Source organism: Carettochelys insculpta, chromosome 2 (assembly GCF_033958435.1).
Source record: "Carettochelys insculpta isolate YL-2023 chromosome 2, ASM3395843v1, whole genome shotgun sequence".
Taxonomy (NCBI): domain Eukaryota; kingdom Metazoa; phylum Chordata; order Testudines; family Carettochelyidae; genus Carettochelys; species Carettochelys insculpta.
This window is the reverse complement of record NC_134138.1, coordinates 260,954,584-260,972,767: the sequence shown is the minus strand read 5'-3', so window position 1 is coordinate 260,972,767 and position 18,184 is coordinate 260,954,584. Positions and strand designations below refer to the sequence as shown.

At 42.7% G+C, this 18,184-nt stretch overlaps 1 protein-coding gene across 2 annotated transcripts in view; it reads right to left on the bottom strand.

The window, feature by feature from the left end:
• The window catches only part of PTPRN2 (protein tyrosine phosphatase receptor type N2), a 1,102,513-nt gene that overhangs the window by 574,207 nt on the left and 510,122 nt on the right, over window positions 1-18,184 (bottom strand). For both annotated transcript variants that reach the window (XM_074985055.1, XM_074985056.1), the window contains one exon: window positions 1,690-1,769. In XM_074985055.1, coding sequence (XP_074841156.1) covers window positions 1,690-1,769 — 80 coding nt within the window. The remainder of the gene's footprint in view (window positions 1-1,689; window positions 1,770-18,184) is intronic.

The window sequence follows — 18,184 nt, the reverse complement described above, 5'->3', positions numbered from 1 at the left end:
ATGACTACTTTATGAAGATTTAGGAGTACATATAAAATCGAAAACCAGATTAGAAATACCAATTTATAAAATGTAAACCAGAGAAGAACTGCATCATGTATTGCACAATGTTTGATACTATAAATTCTGTTCTATAAATTCTATAAATACTATTCAAATTCGGCACATTAACACATGGTTTAAATCGTGATGGGAACTTTCGGAGTCACTATAGGGGCTTGTCTGCATACTTGGCTCAATCTAATTCTTGACCTTCCCCCCCACCCTCTGATTTGCTCACCTTGATTATCTTTTTCTGATTTGTCCTCCTTGCTTACTGTTTTTGGTTCTCTGTGCCTTAAATATTGAGTCTGTTCTGGTCTGGCTATGGTCTGAAGAAGTGGGTCTGTCCCACGAAAGCTCACCTAATGAACCATTTTGCTAGTCTTTAAAGTGCTACTTGACTGCTTTTTGTTTTGAATGTTTGATACTGTATTCGACATTAGCACTGACTATAAAGTGTTTGCAAATAAATCTCAGACAGACTTCAGGGTATATCAGAACACCTGTATTGACATTTTATATTCTCAAATTTAGTGTATTTAATTAAGTACTTTCTGCACATCCAGTCTACGCAATCTGGCATGCAGTGGAAAACATGCTCTGTTTTCTTCAGCAATAAATGTTAGAAAGAAAAATATTTTGGGGTTCAACTGGGTTCAGGGATTTGTGTTCATATAAACTGTCTTCTTTTGTCTCCATCTTAAGGGGATATTGTTAATTGCTTATTCTTAATTATTAAAAACTATCTAAACTATCTAAGGTAATTTGGAAGCAAATGACCAAGACAGGCATTTGCCTAAATTATTTCTTGTAGTGTTAACAATTGTTACTTCACACAGGTGGTATCTAAGCTGCCAGTAAGCAAAAACAAAGTACTTACAATAGCGGCTTTTATAGAAGCAGTTTAAGTTTAGATATACAATGCTTGTGTCCTAAATATTCATGAGAATTTTTTAAAGTAATTAAAAAATAAAAGCATATTTGTTTTTATCCCAGAAATAAAACCCTACTTCTAATAATGCTCCTACTATCTCCTAAAACCAATCTTCTGGAAGTCACAGGTGTCAATTTTTAATTTACAAAATCTATTCTCTATTTTTCTTTCTCAAATGCAACACCAAGGACTTTCTTATTGCACTAGGCCATGTCTGCATCCATCTGTTTAGTCCAGTCCTCTACAAGCAATGGAGTCTCAGGGAGTTTTAACTGGTATAGGTCTATACTACCATGGAAGATTGACCCACTAAGGGTCGATCTTCTGGGATTTTGTTTCGCACATGCATGATATGGTGCTTTCTGGGATCAAAGTTGACCCCAGAACTCTTCATAGTGAGAATTAAGGAAGGTAGATGGGAGAAACACTCCCTTTGACCTTCTTCCCTATAGACCGACATTGAAGTCAGCTGCTGCTAAGTCAATTTTAGCTACACAACTGCAACTAAAAATTGTGTATTAGTGGTAGACTTCTAAGTCTAGTATAGACACAGCCACAGAGATGTTACACTTCAACTTGCCACTAACTCTTCAACTGTCTTCTTAATTAAATGTCAGTCTTCCAGTGAGAATGCACTTTCCTTTAGTAGTTGGTGGTGCTGTTTTTTAAGAAGATATAGTGTATGGGGACAGGTTAAAGTTGGGGATTCTTACCTGCTGCTTTGGCAACATCTGCAGTTGTAATATTTTGGGCATTTGAGTGCACTTTGAACGTCACAGCTGGTCCCAGAATGCTACAAAAAAGATTAAAAAATATGTAATTTGTAACATAAAAATACAGCATAACACCTCATAGGAAAAACAAGACTTAAAAGATGAATTTAAGGGATATTATTAAGCCACCACTTACTTCTCTCTCTTTGGGGTTCAACTGACATATCTGCAACATTCAGGTAAACCTTCATATGTGAGGGTTTTTTTTGTTTTGCTCTAACATATCATATATCTGAAATAACTCTGCAAATATTAATTAAGCCTCACAAAACTCACTATGCAGGTATTGTAACTGTTACAAAGATGAGCAAATTAAGGCACAGAAAACAGGTGATTTGTCCAAACACCACACTGATCATCAATGGCAATCAGAATTTGGGATTAAATCACATGTCCTTTCCATTTTTGCCATCCTCAGCTACCAGCCTTACTGTTTTAGCTTACCTCACAAGAAGCCCCATTAAAACAACAGACATTTGAAAATCCTGCTTTGTAGTGAGAGAAAAAAGAAACTCAAAAAAGAAGGTGGAGACAGGTTTTGATCTAGCTCCACAACTGTCTTTACAGGGAAAATATTTGTGATAGTAGATATCTCTCCACCAGACAAAGATGTAGCTGACAACGGAAGAAATACATTAGAAATACAGCACATTTTTTTAAACAAGGCAAGTATTTGACCACTGGATCAACTTTTCTAGGGATGTGCTGTATGCTCCATCACCTGACATGTTTAAATCACAATCTCTTTCTAAAAATACCTGCTCTTATCCCTCTACAGTAGCAGACAGGCTGCAGTATCCACATGGTGAAATTTTATGGACTATATTCCTTAGGAAGTAAGAGTAGCTGATCACCATGGTGCTTTTTTCTTTCAAATCTAAGACTATGAGCGGTATGCAGAGTACAGTACTAATAAACATGATAACGAATGTTAGCTTCCAGTCCTTAATGTTTGCCAAAGCCAAAGCCAAATAAATCCCAAAAATACCAAATGGATCTGTGTGTAGAGGGAAGAGGAGGAAATGAAAATGAAAACAAATTTCAGTTACATGAGTCTTAGAATATTATTAAAAGTGAATAAAAGTGGATTGTATATATTTTCATACATTTTCAAATATATTGAGTGTTCTCTTTTAAAAACTCACCAGTTTATAGAATAGCAACAAAGGGTCCTGTGGCACCTTATAGACTAACAGAAAAGTTCTGAGCATGAGCTTTTGTGAGCACAGACTCACTTCATCAGATGCTGGTCTTGGAAATCTGCAGGGCGAGGTATAAATAAGCCAGAGCAAGGCTGGGGATAACAAGGTTAGCTCAGTCAGCAAGGGTGAGGCTTACTACCAGCAGTTGATCTGGAGGTGTGAACACCAAGCGGGGGAAGCTGCTTTTGTATTTAGCCAGCCATTCACAGTCTTTGTTTAAGCCAGAGCTGAGGATGTCGAATTTGCAGATGAATTGTAGCTCAGCAATTTCTCCTTGGAGTCTGGTCCTGAAAATTTTTTGCTGTAGAATAGCTACTTTTAAGTCTGCTACTGTGTGGCTCGGGAGATTGAAGTGCTCTCCTACGGGTTTCTGTACATTGCCGTTTCTGATATCTGATTTGTGTGCGTTTATTCTTTTACGTAGAGACTGTCCAGTTTGTCCAATGTACATAGCAGAGGGGCATTGCTGGCACATGATGGCATAAATTATATTGGTAGATGTGCAGCTGAATGAACCCACGATGGTGTGGCTGATCTGGTTAGGTCCTGTAATGGTGTTGCTTGTGTAGATATGTGGGCAGAGCTGGCAATGAGGTTTGTTGCATGGATGGGTCCCTGAGTTAGAGTGACCGTGGTGCGGTGTATAGTTGCTGGTTAGGATTTGCTTCAGGTTGGCAGGTTGTCTGCGGGCAAGGACTGGTCTGCCTCCCAAGGCCTGTGAAGGTGGCAGATCATTGTCCAGGATGGGTTGTAAATCCCTGAAGATGCACTGTAGAGGTTTTAGCTGAGGACTGTAGGTGATGGCTAGTGGTGTTCTGTTGGTCATCAGTACATCTTCATCATCTGGACCCATGGGAAGGAGACTCTGGAGGAATTTCACCGGGACTTCAACAACTGTCACCCCAACATCAATCTCAGCCTGGAACAGTCCACACAGGAGATCCACTTCCTGGACACCACGGTGCTAATACACGATGGCCACATCAATACCACCCTGTACCATAAACCCACTGACCGCTACGCCTACTTTCATGCCTTCAGCTTCCATCCCAGACACACCACACGGTCCATTGTCTACAGCCAAGCACTAAGATATAACCGCATTTGCTCCAACCCCTCCGACAGAGACAAACACCTACAGGATCTCTACCAAGCATTCTTGAAACTGCAATACCCACCTGAGGAAGTGAAAAAACAGATCAACAGAGCCAGACGTGTGCCACAAAGCCTCTTACTACAGGACAAGCCCAAGAGAGAAACCTACAGAACACCACTAGCCATCACCTACAGTCCTCAGCTAAAACCTCTACAGTGTATCATCAGGGATTTACAACCCATCCTGGACAATGATCCCCCACTTTCACAGGCCTTGGGAGGCAGACCAGTCCTTGCCCACAGACAACCTGCCAACCTGAACCAAATCCTAACCAGCAACTATACACCGCACCACGGTCACTCTAACTCAGGGACCCATCCATGCAACAAACCTCATTGCCAGCTCTGCCCACATATCTACACAAGCAACACCATTACAGGACCTAACCAGATCAGCCACACCATCTTGGGTTCATTCAGCTGCACATCTACCAATATAATTTATGCCATCATGTGCCAGCAATGCCCCTCTGCTATATACATTGGACAAACTGGACAGTCTCTACGTAAAAGAATAAACGCACACAAATCAGATATCAGAAATGGCAATATACAAAAACCCGTAGGAGAGCACTTCAATGTCCCGAGCCACACAGTAGCAGACTTAAAAGTAGCTATTCTACAGCAAAAAAATTTCAGGACCAGACTCCAAAGAGAAATTGCTGAGCTACAATTCATCTGCAAATTCGATACCCTCAGCTCAGGCTTAAACAAAGACTGTGAATGGCTGGCTAAATACAAAAGCAGCTTCCCCCCCTTGGTGTTCACACCTCCAGATCAACTGCTGGTAGTAAGCCTCACCCTTCCTGACTGAGGTAACCTTGCTATCCCCAGCCTTGCTCTGGCTTATTTATACCTTGCCCTGCAGATTTCCATGACCAGCATCTGATGAAGTGAGTCTGTGCTCACGAAAGCTCATGCTCAAAACTTTTCTGTTCGTCTATAAAGTGCCACAGGACCCTTCGCTGCTGTTACAGATCCAGACTAACACGGCTACCCCTCCAATACTTGACAGTTTATAGAATGTTTTAGATGTACCAGCATACTGTACCAGTACAGTTCTGTGCAAGGCTGAATAGCCATGAAATACAGTACCACAATAAATGTTATCCCATACTGCTATGAAATTTGATCTACTTGGTTGTGATAGAATATATCCATGTTCACACCTTACACACTACAGTAATAATATTTGTGTATATATGCCTTGTGAGGTATGATTTAAAAACTCAATTTGCTGACAGTAATATCATAACAAAACGTATGTAGCAGCGTTATGTGTGAAGCTATAAACATAAACTGAAATGATGGCTGAAAGTATATATCCCAGACAAATCTGAGGAGTGGCCAAACCAGTTTCTCAGAGACAAAGAGCAATTTGAAGCCTCAGCTGGGTGTAAACAAGGCTGGCGAACCATTACATGCTAAGGTGTTATTCTTTAGCAAGAAATGGGGCTGAGACAAAAATGTATGCCTTAGAAAAGAAACAGTGTGGTGTTTTCCTCTGCACAGACTGCCTAACAGCTTGCTCCCACCTGAAAACACTTCCCAAAGGGCAGTCAGGACTACAGGAAGATGGGACAAGTATGCCTTTTTCTCTCCCTGCCCATCACATTATTTCACCTGAAGAGACAAAAAAGAGTAATCACTGGGCTCTGAGGGAAGGGTCCTGACCCAAAGAGTTTGGTTAATAGGACTACTGAAAGCATGCAGTGCGAATTTTGCCTTGAACCTAATATAGTTTGTTAACGTAGCTACCATTAAATGTTTTCTCTTTATTTCTCTTGTAGCCATTCTGACATATGTCTCAGTTTCTGTACAGATCGAAACTTTCCAGTCTGGCATCACCCCATGTCCAGCAGGACCACCAATGTTGCTGGCCCAGAGATGCCTGGAGCAGATAGCCCCAGCTGCACCCAGCTGGCCTGGCTGGCCAGGAGGCAGGCTCATGGCAGGGAGCCTGGTGGGGGACTGGAACTCTCCTCCTTGCAGCCCCATGGGTGGCAGGGAGCCTGTCTGGGGCAGGGAGCATTGTGGAGAGCCCAGCCAGGCATCCCAGCAGCAGGGAGCCCAGCTCGCTGGCTGGCTGGGAGAAGAGCTCCTCTTCCTCTCCATCAGCCCCACCATGGGGAGCCCCAGAAGCCAAGCCCCCCAGGCAGTCTGGGGGCAGGGAGTAGGTGGTTGCCAGCCCAGCCAGGAGGCAGATCCCCAGAGGAGCCAAGTGGCCTGATCTCCCCTGATCTAGCAAATACCCTCATTTGGGACCACTCAAGACCAGGGAGGTAATACCTGTGCTAATTTAAAATCTCTCTCTTTGTAGTTAATAAACTTGTATTATTCTTTCATCTAATCCACTGGGTTACAATAGAGGCATCTGGCACTTCTATTTGGGGTAACAAATTGTGTGCATATTATTCCTCTAAAATAATGGTCTTAATGTCTAGCAGAGGGCTGGACAATAAAGGACGTATTTTTGGGGAGCAGAAATATCTGAGACTGGAAGTGTACTAGGGTCACCATTTGGTAATCTTTAGGGCTAGCAAATGCCAAGGTGAGGCAGGCTATCTGCAGCAAACACACTTTGACATAGCTGGGAGTGACTTACATGCTGGAGGCTGTTTGTGAGCAGTCCATGTTGGAGGCTACATCAGCAAGTCACTGCAAATGACATCCAAGGTTACAAGACAGGGCTTGCACAGCTACTCATCAATCTGCCTTGTACCTTAGTATGTCATGTTCGTTTTTATAAATCACATCGTCTATGGGAACAGTGATAGTTATACCGTAAACTATGAATAACACTGCACTAATAGTAGAGTACACTACTGGGATCATATATAAAGTATGCTCTGACTTTCTATGTGAGAAGCATGTGAATGCTAAGAAATTGTAACAGAAAATGCACTAGGAAATGTCCTTTATTACAGGACTTCAAATGTAGCATTACAATGCACTTTTGCTAAAGTAATAGTACTTAGCATTATATAATAGTATTTTTCGTCATGAAAGCGGTTAAATAAGTCATTTTGCACATCCCTGTCAGGTATACGCATTTAAATATCTCCAATATACATGGGAGAAAAATGGCAGTATGCTTTAAGATTGCCTACAGGTCATAAAGGAAACTGACATAAGAGTCAAGACGAGAACTCAGGGATACACTGCTTCCAATCCTACGCTCAGGCCATTAGAATGTGCCTCACTAACTAGCTATGTATCTAACTGGCTATTGCATTTGTACAATATCCATCATTGTGTTATCGGAGTCCTGTAACTAAAGAAATTAAGGAAGCCTTTAAAAACTCACTCAAAAAGCCAGTTTTTCTATTACCATATTATAAACAGTTTTCAAAGTACAGTAGAAAACCAGAAGCTAAAACCCAGATCCCAAGCTTGGAAATTTCAGTTCCTGGCAGTGAGCAGACTACTACATAACAGATAAACTCTAGCAGCCATCTCCTTTAGTCACATCACATCTGGTCACATACTAGTCTTCAAGCTAGAAATTTATCTTCTACTTTTTTTGGCTGAGTCTACACGTGCCCCTTCCTTTTGAAAGGGGCATGTTAATGAGCAGGTTCGAAATATGCTAATGAGGCACTGCAATGAATATGCAGCACCTCATTAGCATAATGGTGGCCACGGCAATTCGAAAGTGCATCTTTTTGAATCGCGCACCACCCGTGGAGATGGGACCTTCTGAAAGGACACCCCCCAGTTTTCGAAAGCCCTTCTTCCTATCTGGTGATCAGAAGAAGTGGGGCTTTTGAAAACTGGGGGGGGGTCCTTTTGGAAGGTCCCATCTCCACGGGCGGCACACAATTAAAAAAGCCACACTTTCGAATCGCTGTGGCCACCATTATGCTAATGAGGCGCTGCATATTCATTGCAGAGCCTCATTAGCATTTCAAACCTGCTCATTAACACGCCCCTTTCAAAAAGAAGGGGCATGTGTAGACCCAGCCTTTCAGAAAAAAAAATGCAGAAAGGTGTATTGCTAAAATGAGAACCCAGATGCCCAGCCACCAATATCAAATGACTTTAATAAATAATGAATGCCTATATGATTGGTCAGCAGCATTTAAATAGTATTTTCTTTTTAAAATACGACATGTGTATGCACTTCCATTTCATCTGAGGTTCTTGAAGTGCTTTGCAAACATTCAGGTCACTGGCAGATTCTAGCCATGAACCATAGGTAACTTGCCACAAGAAAATCACCTACTGTAGGGGCATCCATTATTAGTCATAAGTATACTCCATCATCTGCTGCTCTAAGGGACATGGCTGGAGCTGATGATTCTGCCAGTTAGTAAAGGCAACCTTCTTTTGTGGCAGATTATATCACACTAGCACTCAGTGAGCTGCGCAGATGAAACAGATCGTACCTATACAAGAATGTGGGACCAACCATTAACAGAGCCAGTCCAAGATCAGGAGAGCATAAAAGCCATTTTTGCATCCCCTCCCTGAGCTGGGCTGGCCATTCCACAATTGCAGCCAAAGATCTTGACATCAGATTATCCTCAGAGGAGAGATTATCTCCACAGATGAGTTACAAAGAGCCTCAGTAACTTGCGGGATCACAGCCTGAGTTAGTGGCACAGTCAGGACTAGTGAGAGAAAAGCGTGGTCAGGGAGAATGGCAATATTGGCATATTTCTGATTAGGATCTCTTCTCTTTCCATTGTCTTGACCTATTCAAAGCCTAAATGGAGTCCTAAAACCTACACATCTAGAACTAGTCTGGTAGGTAATCCAGTAACAGTGCAATGGACTGCCATGACCTGAACAAAGCTTGCAGCCCACGTCCTAATCCAGAATGTCTTGGGAATTTCATAGAGGTAGGATGCTAATGATGTTGGGTGAGAAGAACCATGCATTTTATTCTCTAGTGCAGCGGTTCCCAAGAGGGTGTCCATGGACCCATGGGGGTCCACAAGTGTATTGCAGGTTGTCTGTGAAAAAAATTAAAAGTAAACACAAATGACCATAGAAAATAAGTTTTAAATTAATTGCAAAGCTACAATCAATTATTATTTTACACTAAATATCATCCAATAATATTATTAATTGCTGTCTGAAAATCTATGTTGTGGTTTCCTTTTCCATTTAGTACACAGCAGCTAGAATTGGCTTTGATGGGGGTCCGCAAATGATTTGGGGGAGTCCACAAACAGTTTAGGGGGAGTGACTGGTGGTCCACACTAGTAAAAATGTTGGGAACCACTACTCTAGTAATTCCATCTGTCTAACTCAAGAACATGATATACCAGGCAGGAGACAGGCAGTAAACTTTCTCATGTCAAAGGCACGGTCATGTCACCAGCAGGCCTCTAAAGCCGTGTCTACACGTGCACGCTACTTTGAAGTAGCGGCACTAACTTCGAAATAGCGCCCGTCACGGCTACACGTGTTGGGCGCTATTTCGAAGTTAACTTCAACGTTAGGCAGCGAGACGTCGAAGTCGCTATCCTCATCAGGAGATGGGGATAGCGCCCTACTTCGACGTTCAACGTCGAAGTAGGGACCGTGTAGTCATTGCGTGTCCCGCAACTTCGAAATAGTGGGGTCCGCCATGGCGGCCATCAGCTGAGGGGTTGAGAGACGCTCTCTCTCCAGCCCCTGCGGGGCTCTATGGTCACCGTGGGCAGCAGCCCTTAGCCCAGGGCTTCTGGCTGCTGCTGCGGCAGTTGGGGATCCATGCTGCAGGCACAGGGTCTGCAACCAGTTGTTGGCTCTGTGTATCTTGTGTTGTTTAGTGCAACTGTGTCTGGGAGGGGCCCTTTAAGGGAGCGGCTTGCTGTTGAGTCCGCCCTGTGACCCTGTCTGCAGCTGTGCCTGGCACCCTTATTTCGATGTGTGCTACTTTGGCGTGTAGACGTTCCCTCGCAGCGCCTATTTTGATGTGGTGCTGCGCAACGTCGAAGTTGAACATCGACGTTGCCAGCCCTGGAGGACGTGTAGACGTTATTCATCAAAATAGCCTATTTCGATGTTGCTACATCGAAATAAGCTACTTCGATGTAGGCTTCACGTGTAGACGTAGCCTAAGAGAGTGAAGGGAATAAAGAAGAAAAACAACTGAGGTGGGAAAAACTTCAGGGGACTAAATGGATAGTGGTGATTTCCATTTCCCATTGTGCGAAGAGGAAATCAAAGCTTTTTGAGATGCTCATTAATACATTATATTAGTTACATTGTTATTCTACCATATTTAATTCTTGACTATATTGTATTTTTTACATCTTTTTGATATACTGGATGATAAAAATACACCACTGTTAGGCATGTTTACTGTACATGGATAACACAGATATTTCTTTCACTCCCTTTCAGAAATTTATTATAAATTTCTGTCCCTTGCAGAAATTTTTTGTGAATTGGCAATAATTTCAGTTCAAAAAAATGAGTTCACTTGGACAAAATTGCATTTACTGATAGGTATGCTGGGAATGGTCAAACAGCAGCAGGAGCTCATAAAATAAAGACTTTTTTCATGGGGGGGTCTTCTGACAAAAAGCTCTGATAAGCAAACGTTTTGATGAGAATGCTTGTCCTCAGTTTCATTATATGTATTTGACTGCTAAATATTTTAAAGACAGCTTTGATGGCAGGAGGCACAGTCTTTGAAAAGTGTTTAGGGTGCACAAAATGCACTTACAACACATAAGGAATAAGAAATTGACATTAGTTAGCAGGGATCAAGATGGATTAACAGTGTGTTCTTGATGCTGCCAAGTACTCTGAAGCCTAGTTAATATTAATGGCAATTGTCTTTACATCACTCTAAATACTGAAACACGCACTATTGTTTATGACCTGATGGATTGCAAACTGTTGACACAAATCATTGATGAGTCTGCCACTTAGTAAAGGCTTCCCTCCTTTTGTGGCAGATTACATCACACTAGCATTCACACTGAGCTGTGCAGATGAAACAGATCACATATATATAACACACAACTAGCTTGAAATATAAGAACAAGTAACATAGTATTTCTTAAGAGACATTAAAATGTCAGGAGGTAACACATTTTACCTAAAATTATAACACTGCACCTAGATCTCTTTAATAACCTTTTCTGAACTGGATTCTGCTCTCATTTACATCAGTGCAAATCTAGAGTAAAATCCCTTGATTTAAATATAAGAGCATAATTTGGGTCTTAAAATGCATTCCACTTTTATTACTGTCATTAGATGCAACATTCTGATAAGACGTTTGCTAAAATGTTTTCTCAGCACAAGTAGGTAAAACTGGCTTCAAGGGCAAAAAGCAGGGAATGTTCCCTATGCAAAATATAATGTCTTTTTCAATGATCTTCTAAATATATTGCTTAAGATGTACAGACTAATTACCCCCTCTGTTGGCTGTCAAAACTTCTGGTGTTTTTTTTTTTTTATTTTAGCAATTTTCCTTCAGCCGTATTAGTATTATTTAACAAAGACATTTGAAGCATATTGCAAATTGTCACCCTTATGTGCTGTTGTCTGATATTCTGTTTACTATAGATGAAGTTATTACAGCGTTTGCACTGAAATGACTTAAAGGCTGATTGCTGATTTAATGCTGTTTACACACACCCCTCCCCACCAGGTTTATATTATCCATCTGAAGGTTAGAAGGTGCATCTTTCAACATGCAGAGGAAGTAAACAATATGTCTTGTGTTACTATATAATTATAAGTATTCCTCTCCATTAATTGTTTCACAGACCAGCAACGTTTTGTTGCATTTTTCCTGTCAACAAATGAAGGGCTTGAAAACACAAAGCTGCAGCATGATTAATATGGCAATGTCCATATCACTTTCAAGCCTTAGGTTACAATTAAATTTATGAATGACAGGACTTAAAGCTGTATAAATTATGTATTGAGCCTTGCATGCCTGTTCTTCTCCCCCTTGTGCATGCTCTCTAGTACCACTATATTAGATTGCTGTGAAATACAGTTATAGTCTATCATACCCCCTAGTGGAAAAGGATTTGAGAACCAAGTACCAGCATGGTCATGTTTATTCTTAGCAACAAGATAGGTTGCTAAAGCCAGAAAAATGAATTTGGACCACATTTTTAATTGATTAAACATTTTTCTTGAGCTTAGGGAATATTAGGGAGACCAGTGGATAGTTACCGTATTAAATATCTCTTATCAATCCTGTTTTACACTACAAAGCTGGTTTTAACAGCCATATGTGTTAATTTGAAAGATCTTTAATCTTTTGGGGTTAAGAAAAACAATTAGTAACACTCCAGAGATCTCTGCAAACTAAATTTTATAGCACTGAAGGTAATTGTTTTAGGGAACATTTGGCGAGCTTGAACTAATTGCTTGCAATGTGTATACATTACTGTCTGCTCTGTTTAGAAATGTCAGACTGAGGCCCATCTTCAATATGGCATGGAAATCTTTTCTCCATGATATGATAAATGAACTGAAAAATAAAGACTCATGCAATTCCACAAACAGATATGATATGCATCCATATTTAAACACACAAACTTATAGGTGTCACTGGACTCCTTGTTTTTGCTGAAACAAATTAACACAACTACCTCTGAAACTCATCTACAAGAAATTTTCAAAACGAGGGTCTGTGAGTGTATTTGTTCAACTCCTCTAACAGGATAAGAGTTAGGACAACCAAATTTAGTATGCAGCTTCCTCTTATCTCTTAAAGCAACATCAGGATGTGGTTGTGCAAGAACAATGGGATGTGCCTGGAATGTGCTTGTTTCTTATGAAACAGAAAGCAAAGGGTCTGATAGTAGGGACAATTGTGCTCTGCAATGATCACAAGGGGGCAGTGAGTGCAGAGGACAATTATGCTGTGGAGTAACCAGAGGAGGGATGGTGGTACCAGTAAGAGAGCGGCCAGCTGGCAAGCTGGGGCTCTCCATGTTGCAGGCCACCAGCCAAAGTTAAGTGCCCTGTCCAAGCTCTCAACCCAAACAACTCCCCTTGCCCTTGGCCCCAGTGCTGGACCTGTGGGGAGAGCTCTGCTGCCCAGCAGTACCCCTGGGGAGCAGTCATCCGCCAGGACCAGGCAGCACAGTCCATGCTGCTGCAGTCCCCTGGGGAAGCACTGCCAGCAAGGCAATGCAAACACAGCTGGCCTGGGAAGCAGCTGCCAGCCAGGGCTGGCCAGCACAGTTCCTGCTGCAGTGGGCCCACACTGCAGAGAAGCTACCAGCAGGCCTGTCATGGCCCCTCTGTAGATGCCCCAGCTGGCCTTGGGGCTGCCACGAGCCCCCCCAAACCTCCCAACCCCCTGCTATGATTCCTGTACACTGCAAACACTGTCCTGACCCCCCCCCCCACCTCCTAGCCCCCTGCTCAGAGTCCCCTACCCTGAGGCCGCCACACGTTCCACCCCCTACTCTGATTCCTGCACCTCCACTCTGATTCCTACATGCCCCCCATCCACCTGCTCTGAGTCCCCTACCACCTGCCCTGGGCCCCCACCTGCCAACCCCCTGTCCTGATTCCTACACCCCACCTCCTTCCCTGACTCCTGTACCCCCAAAACCTTGCCCTGAGCCTCCCACACCTCCCACTCCCTGCTTTAATTCCTACACCCCCACCCTCCTACCCTGAACCCCCACTGCCTGCCCTGAGTCCTGCACCTCCACGCCTGCCCTGAGCCCCCCCACACTGCTTGGCCCCCTGCCCTGATTCCTGCAGCCCTTTGCCCTGAGGCCCCACAAGGACCTGAGCAAGACCAGGTACCTCTGTAAGGATTATAAATACAGAGAAAAATGTCTAATAGTGGCATTTTCATGCCATAGAATGTCTGCGAAACATGTAATTGGTAGAGGAAAACAGAACCAGGGGTATGGAACATCTGTTCATCCCAAAATAAAAAACGCCCAGATTCACTGCCCCCCTGTGGCTGGTTCTGCACGTACCTTCCGTCTCAAACCAGCTGCAATCCTATTTTAACTGGTCAGTTAAGATTGATTTTACAAACACTTTGAATGGAGTGATGTAAAGACCTCAGAATGTATTTGTGAATCTGACCCAAAAGTATATTGCACAACTCAATGTCTTTCACGCTACATTGACATCATGTGAGCTGGTACTTCAGTAAAAGAAACTCAAGCAAAGAATCCAATAAGTAAACAACCGTGTAGAGATACAAATCCTATAAAAATCACTTCCTCTCAGGCTACTTATTAATCTCCCTCAAGAAAATTAGTTAAATTGCCTGCATGAAACTCCAGTCCATTCTGGAGCTCAAAAGAAGTAAGCATTAAGGTTGCATCTAACACTACCCCTCCCTTTCGGAAGGGGTATGTAAATGTTGTGGATCAGAAATGCTAATGAGGCACTGATATGAATATTCAGCACCTCGTTTGCATAATGACAGCCATCCAGAGCATAGAAAGTGCTGCTTTTGAATTGAAAACTAGCTGTGTAGATGGAGTTCCTTTGAAAGGAAACCCCATCTACACAGCTAGTTTTCAATTCAAAAGCAGCACTTTCAATGCTCTGGGTGGCCGCTATTATGCAAATGAGGCACTGAATATTCATAACCCCACCTCATTAGCAGTTTTGATCCACAGTATTTACATACCCCTTCCGTAAAGGGGGGTAGTGTAGACATGGCCTAAGTACTGTAACTGGAGGTTCTTCAAGATGTGAGGTCTCTAGGTGTATACCACATGTGTGCACAGGTGTGCCATGTGTCCGAGTCCAGAATTTTTTCAAAGCAGTACCCATTGGTTCACACATGCAGTAGCTCTCCTCAAGTTTCTAGACCAAGGTATAAGAGGCAGTGTGAGTTGAAACCTCTCCTGTTCCTATTTTTATTTCAAAGCAAACAAGATCTGCAGCAGATGGGATGGATGCAATTTGGAATCAGGCCTGGGTATACTGGCAGACAAGGGGAGTGAAGGAGGCCGGGACATGGCTGCTGCCAGAGGGTCACTGGGTTGGGACCCAGAGTAGGAGACAGGCCTGGGTCCCACCTTCTGCCTTGCACTGCACCTTGACACAACAGAATGCAGCTGACATATACCGCAGCTTGCTCCTGATGTGAGGGGTGAAATTATGGGTCACAGTTAGCTGCTGAGGCAGGTGTGAGTCGTGAGACTGCTGATACCCCCCAGAAGGGAAGAGAGAACAGAGTAATGGGCACTGCCACAGGGAAGTCTCTTTAAGAGGACACCACAGTCCAGAGAGCAATGTGGGTCCAGCTACAGATGATGGAGATAAGAAAACAGAGCAACAATGGGTGAGACACTGACTGTGCTCACGAAAGCTCATGCTCAAAACTTTTCTGTTCGTCTATAAGGTGCCACAGGACCCTTCGTTGCTGTTACAGATCCAGACTAACACGGCTACCCCTCCGATACTTGACCAGAAAGAAACACTCACCAGACTGAGTCAATTCCCAGACTAACCACCAGGGGGCATCACAGTGGTGAGTTTTGAAATGCTACTGAGAGATTTAGGTTAGATGTGAGGAAAAACTTGCAACAGTAAACTCTTTCATATCCAGCAAGAAGTCCTGTGGCACATTATAGACTAACAGATATTTTGGAGCATAAGCTTGCACGGGCAAAGACCCGCTTCGTCACCTGCATCTGACAAAGCGGGTCTTTGCCCATGAAAGCTTTTGCTCCAAAATATCTGTTTAGTCTATAAGGTGCCACATTACTGCTTGTTGGTTTTGAAGATACAGATGAACTTGGCAACCTGTCTGATACTTGTCTTTCTTATCCAGCATTTTATTATCTAAAACTCTCAAATAACTGGCATTTTAACCCTAAGTAAATTTTAGTTATGTTTTCCATTAGCACAGTATAGTGAGCGTAAATACTAAAAACACAGCAAATACAATACGGGTGTGTCTACACTAGCTGGCTACTTCCAAGTAGCCAGCACAACGTCGAAATAGCATGTGTCGCATCTACACGAGCCGTGCGCTATTCAACGTTGAAATCAACATTAGGTGGTGAGACATCGAAATCGCTATTCCCATCCGAAGATGTTCAACATCGAAGTAGGGTGTATATAGACGATCCGCATCCTGCTACTTCAAAATAGCGGGGTCCTCCATGGCGGCCATCAGCCGAGGGGTTGAGAGACGCTCTGTCCAGCCCCTGCAGGGCTCTATGGTCACTGCGTGCAGCAGCCCTTAGCCCAGGGCTTCTGGCTGCTGCTGCTGCTGCTGGGGGTCCATGCTGTGTGCACAGGGTCTGCAACCGGTTATAGGCTCTGTGGATCTCATGCTGTGCAGGCCGAGTGTGTCTGGGAGGGGCCCTTTAAGGGAGCGGCTTGGGGCTTTGCTGGTCTCTTATTTCGACGGGGAGCACTTGTGTGTGCGGACGCTCTGCATTTCCTTCTGGGGCAGCTCCTTTTGACGTTCTCCATCACTACTTCGATATTGAACGTCGATGGCACCAGCCCTGGAGGACGTGTAGACGATACACATCAAAGTAGCCTATTTCAATGTCCTTACTTCAAAATAGGCTACTTCGACGTAGTGTGCTAGTGTAGATGTAGCCTATAAGTTTATAGTGTACTATACTACTGTTGTTGGTAAACAAAGTACTCTGCATATATTTTTGTTTGCTTTTTCTTTTTTAATATCTAATCTTGGTTTTTCTGTAGTGTAATGCATTGCTAGGTAGACCTCTCTGTTATCCAAACTATTTGAATATCCAGCAACCTCTTGATTCAATGGCTGCTGGGTATGAAAAAGTTTACTGTAATTGTATAGGTAATTAAATTCTGCAATGTGACTCCCAGGAAGGCTGTAGAATGTTACTAGAATTTTCTAAGAAACAGTCTGACAAATACCTGTCAGGAAGAATTTAGGTGAAGTTCTGCCTCAGTGCCAGAGGGATTTCTGAAATTCCATGAATTTAGGCCATTTTACTTGTAAGGGTATATCTACCCAGCTGCTGGGATATATATGCCATCTCTACTTGAACTAGAATACCAAAAATTACAGAGTGGCCATGGTGGCATATGCAGCAGCTTGCACTAGACACAGAATACTCTATAGAGGGAGAGGGGCAGGTTTGTATTTGGGTGGCAGGCCCAAGCTGCAATCCATGCTGCTGCAGTCACACTGCTAGTTTAACATGCTTGCTCAAGTACACCTAGCACCTTTCTGTCAATCCATGGTGGGAAGTGCATTCCAAGCTGCTGTGCAGACATAGTCTGTATCTCTGTATTTCATGGATTTTTGCTTTGTCATCAAGTATTTATTAAACGCTGCAGGCCAGAATCCTCCTAATTATTTTCATATATTTCTATTATATTTTTCACTAGTAATGACAGTCACAGTGAAGCCACAAAGTGGTCTAGATTGTATGTAAATTTATCAGGTAATAAATATGGAATATATTGTTTCACCAGTGAGTCATAAAATTTCAAAATCAATGAAACATTAAGATTGAGAAATCACTTCATCACTCAAACAACAGTTAAAGGTGAAAAATACAGCTCTAATTTTGTCTTCTTGTGCTTATGATTTCTTTGTATAATAAACAAATTGTCAAATAATATGCAATAGAAGAAATGGAATTTCTTACAAAAAAGCATACATATGGTGAGTTACAGCCCAATATAAGTTGGAGCTCTCTGGTCCTGTTGTCTCTATTCCAGCAACATCCATGGTCTAGCATGATTTTAGTTAGCTGGATGCCATCTTATCATGGGTGTGGCAGAGTTTCCCATGGTCCCATAAATTTTATTTATAGCCATCAGTCCTGGCTCTCAGTGTTCTGTGCTGTTATTTGGCTCTAATTTACCCCAAATGTCTTGTAAGAGTCCAGTCAGCAGTCGGAGTGTTGACCTCCCATGGTTCGGCAACTGCTGTGATTTGGCATTGGTCAGGTCCTGAGGGTGCCAAACTAGAGAGGTTTAACATATACATACAGTCTTCAAATGGTTTGATTTTAAGACTCATTGAAATCCGCATACACTGCATGTGAATAAGTCTAGTTCTATCATTCATGCACTATGCACACACAGCAGTTCTAAAAAGAATATAAAGAATAGGCTTTAGTTTCTTGGCATGATTATTCCATTAAAAGAAAAGCAGGGAGACTGTTTCCCAA